The 5981-nt window shown below is 37.7% G+C and overlaps 1 protein-coding gene across 1 annotated transcript; it reads right to left on the bottom strand.

The window, feature by feature from the left end:
* Positions 1-1863: 1863 nt before the first annotated feature.
* Positions 1864-5680, bottom strand: LOC120978449 (2-epi-5-epi-valiolone synthase-like). Its single transcript, XM_040406571.1, has 5 exons — positions 5490-5680; positions 3897-4524; positions 3071-3304; positions 2528-2780; positions 1864-1946 (listed from the first exon to the last, which is right to left on the bottom strand). Exons 1-5 carry the CDS (start codon positions 5678-5680, stop codon positions 1864-1866), a joined length of 1389 nt encoding a protein of 462 aa, XP_040262505.1.
* Positions 5681-5981: the final 301 nt, after the last annotated feature.

Raw genomic sequence — 5981 nt, 5'->3', positions numbered from 1 at the left:
GATATCCTGATATAAAAAAGGGGCTAATCTTTTTTTTCCCTGGTGCCAGGTGTAACCATACCCCATTGTGGGCTTTCTTTCACGATCCATTAAACTGGGTAATAAAATAAACACAAAACCATTTTCAAATCTTTATTTTTGTGAACAAAATAAACCCATCCTTTGAAAAACAGTAAAAAATAATACTAGTGATATTAACACACCCCATCTTCGACTAGACACCCACTGAAGATAACATGTGACTTTCGTAAACATCTTAGCTGAGAAAAAGAAAGTCCTAGGTTCTGCCATGATTGACCAAAGAATTGGCCCGTACTGAAACATTTTGTGCAGATGTATCAGATCAGACATATTCCCAACAAACTTCCCATACACATGCTAGCTAGTTTCCGTTGAGCATGATTTTTTTTGGGGGAGAGGGGTAATAAGCTCTACCAGCTTATCCCACATGAGAACAAAGTTTAGGTATGTTGAGTTTCAACATGCCCAATCCCCCTTCCCCCCAACAAATGCGGAACGGATGTTAGCCAAACATTTCATATACATTACATGGTTGGTGAGTTTGGCCTCCCCAAGTCAAATTTGTATTGCCACTTTAAGCCTGGCATTGTACTTGGTACGTGAAATGGTTCCAAAATGGGAGTGTGTTTTTTCCCATAGACAAGACCTCAAACACAATAGCGTAATTTTGTGACTTCATGTAGAACATACAAAAAGAAACAAAAACAGAACACAGAAATAGAGAACTGTTCTCATCAAAGAACAAAGCACATGATTGGATGTGACCATCAGATGACCACTTTGTGGTCGGGTCAGTTGTTCTCATCGTGCCCTCCACATTAATCGGTATTCATAGAACCTTCTCCATATATCCTCAATATTTGAGGAAAATTCTACAGTTTAAAATACTGTTTCTTTCAGGCTATCACAGTATACTTCTATTTGTAGAGAATAAATATCTTTTACAAGAGCATTTACAACCGTCTTTACAAAACCACATTCCAATGGAGTTCACTACAAATATAATACAGTGTACAATACCTTAAGACATTTCTATTTTCTCGAAACTTCCATATACAATAGATACAATTGTAGGAACTGGTTTCTATCAAACGTTAAGTGTATTACTGACTATTTCTTACTTAAACCAGTCCCTATGCTGGCATAGAAAGTAGACTTCCATGGTTTGATAAAAAAAAATAAAAATCGAAATTAAAGGGACCTTTGTCCATATCACTAGGGGTGATCAAACATCCCATTAGTCATAAGAAGACTTCTTCCAATTTTTGGGGGCTGGTTATTCCTACTGTACGTAGTCAACATTTGTCTTCTCCCTATACCGTATATAGACACAGTTTGCAGAACTCATGTTCTGTATTAACATATTCCCAGCTTTTTACAATATAATTACAAGTTGTTACTGATCAAGGGCGTAACTACCATAGCGGCAGACCATGCGACTGCTATGGGGCCCAGGGCAAGATAGGGCCCAGTCTTAGTTGGGATTATCTCCTCTTCTACTGGTGGTGAAAACTTGGTCAGGACTCTACCCTCTAAAGGAACAACTTTTAGCAAATGAGGCAGTGAAAAAATGGCCCCAGGGTCATCGAAAAGGGTTTAGGCAGAAACCCTTCTGTCCTGTGTGGGAGGCCTGGTTTGATCCTTGCTGTGGGGCCCTTACTTCCCTATGTACGCCACTGTTACTGATAATCACATTTTATTCATTAGACATTCCAAAAACTCCAAAAATGAGAAGGGCAAGCCATGCATTTTTCTCCTCTACTGTCTACTAACTATGACTATTTAAAACTTTGCTCCAATAGAAATACTTGCAGATGTTTTTGTAACTCATGAAATCTTGATCTACGTTGATAACCCTTGGCATTCTTCTGTCCAGTTCTCATAGGCTTTTTTCATGGTTTCATCTTTTAGTTCATTGAAGATTTCTGTGGATATAAAAACTCAGACAATCAGAAAATGTTAGCTTCAACAAACCCAATAAAAACCAAAAACTACATGCTTGGAATAGCTTATGATATTCGAGGTCAGTCACGATGGAGAGTATACAAGACATATCACCATTTTATGAGGTATGATATTTATTGAAAACTTTCCATAAGACAACCTTTTTGAGATGATCACTCATGATTTGATGTTCAGTTTGCTTACTTCCGATCTACAGATATGTCCACTGTAACCTTTCTGCAAATCTTGTCAAGGACTGCGATTTCTCACAATATAAATTTAATACATTATCATAACATGCCAACAAAACAATTGACAGGCTGAAATGTACATCACGGCCACTAGGTGGCTACATATAAAGAACTCCTGACAGAGTATCACAAAATTATGTTTATTTTCAAAGCTGGTCATCTCTCAACGTTCTTCTCGGAGACAAGAGCAAAGGTTAAGGAAGGACACATCTGTGAATTGGAGAACAAGCCCTCTGGTCATCTCAAAGAAGCTTTATTGTACCCATCTTATGGTCTTGCTAGAGTTTTCCAACCATAATGAGGTACCTTACCTGCAGTTCCAAGTCCAGTAGGGAGAGGAAGCCGCAGTTTTCCGTCACTGTGTTTAAACCTCTCTACCAATGCCATCTTTATGAGTGGCAGGTTACAGTCCTTGTGCCAGACCGGAAGCTCCAAGGTTCTCATGCACTGTATTGTACGTCTTTTTTCTTCAACTGTGATAAATCCACTTTCATAAGAGACATATGTCATGAAAGCCATATCAATGTTCACGGCCTCTCCATGCATTAGAGCTGGAAGGACTTTCTGGAAAGAAAAATGTAGCATTATGTGCATATGTAGGTTCCTAAGTAGGTTTCTAATGAAATCAATGGGCTGTTTATGCAATGTTCAGATGTTCCAGTTTCTGCAGAGCAAGAAACATTCTTTGTAGTCATTATCTGCACTTCGCAATTTGATAGTGGGACCCCCTGATCTATTATGTTCCCTTATAGTGTATTTGAAAATCGTTTTCTGGTTCAGAAATACCCTTTAATACCCGATTTTTTAAAATTCAATACAGTTATATTGTAATATATTTTATTAATAGTATGTACCATTTCAAGCTCTGGGCTTATGACATGTCCATAATCCACCAGTCTTTCAAGTTCATCCTCCCACAGGTTAGGAGCCAGCTCTTCCAACATTGTCTGAATGGCTATTCTTGTGGTTTTTAGGGCAGCATCGCCATGATTAGCAAGACCATTCCTGGATTGAAACTTGGTGTCTAAAAGAAACTTTCCGTGTTGTTCCAGCAGCTCAAATAGCCCTTTATGTTTCATTAAAGCCATCTGAAAGACAAAATTCGACATCTTTGAGTATATACATACATGCTTTAATTGAAGCATTCTTAACCTCCCCCCCTATTTAAAGGGCATCTGTCAGCCAATTTGTACCTATGACACTGGCTGACCTGTTCCATGTGCATTTGGCAGCTGAAGAAATCTGTTTTGGTCCCATGTTTGTCCCAATGATGTTTTATGCAAATTATCCTCTAGGAGCAATGCGGGTGTTACCATTACACCTAGAGGCTCTGCTCTCTCTGCAACTGCTGCGCCCTCTGCACTTTCATTGACAGGACCAGACAGTGAAAACATCATCACGTCTGGCTCTGTCAATCAAAGTGGAGAGAGAGAGAGAGAGCTGAGCCTCTAGGTGTAATGGCAACACCCCCATTGCTCCTAAAGGCACATTTGCATATGTCAAAACATATAAACATGGGACCAACACAGATGCTTTCAGACGCCAAGCACACATGCAGATGCCCTTTTAAATACTTGTTTGCTTCCTTGCTAAATTATTTTAGTTCTAATTGTTCCCCCTGAAGTCAAGGAGATGTATCACTTGCGTCTAAAAATACATATTCAGTAAACATGTAATCACCTTTAAGATTTCTCCAAGACCATTGGAAATATGACGTCGTGGGACAGTCTGAATGAAAGATCTATCAAGAAAGGTGGCCGCCGGAGGAACGTAGGTTCCCAGCTTGTTCTTACAGTTGCAGAAATTCACTCCATTCTTTGCACCCACACTGGCATCCACATAAGACAGAAGAGTTGTGGGAACTCGAATGTATGGCGTTCGACGCCTGTAAAGAGAGGCAGCAAGACCGACAACATCTAAGCAAACTCCACCTCCGATGGCTATGATTGGTTCATTGCGTCTGTCAATTCCAAATTTTAGAACTTCTTCAAGTATGGTCAAAACAAGCTCCATTGACTTGGTTTCTTCTGTTGTCTCCAGAGCAAGGATTTTATAAGTGACGTTATTGGTCTCAAAATACTTTCTAATTTTGGAGCCATATAACTTTTCCACAGCCATGTCCACCACAACTAACCGCTTCTGGATCTTCTTTTGGTAAACCTCAACTTCTTGTGACTCAAACACGTGGCCATAAAGGAGGGTCATGTTATTGGGATCTAGGAGATTTTGGGTTTCTATCACTTTATAACGGAAGTAAATGGGTGCTTTCACGGTCCAGGAGACACCAGACTCTGTTGTAGTCTCGCCTCTGTTTAGGAAAAGAAAGAAAAATAATCCTGATGCTGATCACAATTTACTAGTTGTGAAGAATTTCTTAGATAGTTTTGGACAAATAAAAATGTATAAGATCGGTTCAAATTATTCTTATTTTTGTAAAACTGTAATTTTTTCTTTCACTGTTCAATATAATTTGTATATCAATTGACTTAGAAGATTACATTTCCCCTGTAGCTAAAGAACTGGATAATCAAGTTCTACCTCTACCCCGCAGCAAGAGGTTATTTGGTTCAAAGTATCAAGTTACAGTAAATTTAAATATCAATTTCAGAAAAATGTGTGAAGAGAAAACTTTTTTTTATCCACATAGCAATTTACAAACAAAAGACTTACCATAGAATATAAGAATTTATATTTAATGTTACCATTTATCAGCATTAACTCTTATTCTAAAATAAATATTATCAATAATATAATTCTTTTCATATTGAAATTTCGGTTTTGATTTTGATAGTAATAACGAAGTCTTATTGGCACATCGTGTACGTTTTGTGGATACGAAAACTGTGTTTTGCATCTTGGTTTTGATTCCGCAAAGGTTTATGTTCAGAGCGTTTGCATCCACAAAACCCATAAGGATCGATTGTGGCTATTACAATGGAACATACCACTGATTATAATTACAAATATAAAATTAAAAAGTAATAAAAAATAAATACTTAACTCAAACATAAACATGCCAAGTGATTTCTTTTTTTAGTTTTAGTATTTCATAATTTCCAAACAATTTTTTGCATTGATTCCAAAATAAAACAATGATACGAAATAATTCACAAAATGTAAAAAATCCAAAAATCAAATCTTCAAATCCAAATTTGAGTCTTGATTTTCAGTGAATACAAAAATACATAACAAATAAGTGGAATATATAATTTAGAAAATTTTCAAATCAGATGAGTATTGCATCACAGCATCCATTTTTGCCCTTGCACTTACATTTTGGCCTGGGAAACAACCACTTGATCTTCATTCCAAGTTGTTGGAATTTCTTGGCCACTTTCCACACAACACCAAGTGTTCTTCACCTGGATGAGCTGGCATTCTCTATGCGTGGCCCGTTTTTTGTCAGTTTCAGCCTTGGTTGCCCCTTTTACATGGGTAAAGCTGTACAGATCTCCTACAGGCATCTCTGTAGGTTTTCGTAGTAGTAGATTTTTAGTAGTAGTAGTAGTAGTAGTAGTAGTAGAAGCTTTTATTCTGAAAACTTCTGTGAGTCCTTTAGAAAATGAGATGTTTTTATAGCATTTAAGCAGCCAGTAGCTTTACGGGGGAGTGTCCTTAGAGCATCTCACCTGCTTATAGTTTATAAAACTTCTGTTGTGTAACTTCAAAAAGGGTGAGGAAAAAACCATGAAGCTAAACAGAGTGACACGTTGTGTAAGGGATAGTCACTGACAATTTACTCCCCAAAAGACATCCCCTCATTAT

Source organism: Bufo bufo, chromosome 9 (genome assembly GCF_905171765.1).
Source record: "Bufo bufo chromosome 9, aBufBuf1.1, whole genome shotgun sequence".
NCBI lineage: Eukaryota > Metazoa > Chordata > Amphibia > Anura > Bufonidae > Bufo > Bufo bufo.
Note: the sequence above shows the minus strand (reverse complement) of the source record. Positions and strands in the feature narration are given on the sequence as shown.

What these genes read in the sequence shown, in the direction of transcription:
- LOC120978449 (XM_040406571.1), bottom strand. Translation starts at nt 5,680, where the DNA reads ATGCCTGTAGGAGATCTGTACAGCTTTACCCATGTAAAAGGGGCAACC. An exon ending in GTTGTTTCCCAGGCCAAAAT is followed by an intron (nt 4,525 to 5,489) that starts GTAAGTGCAAGG and finishes TTTCCTAAACAG; the next exon opens with AGGCGAGACTACAACAGAGT. An exon ending in TAAGCCCAGAGCTTGAAATG is followed by an intron (nt 2,781 to 3,070) that starts GTACATACTATT and finishes TTTTCTTTCCAG; the next exon opens with AAAGTCCTTCCAGCTCTAAT.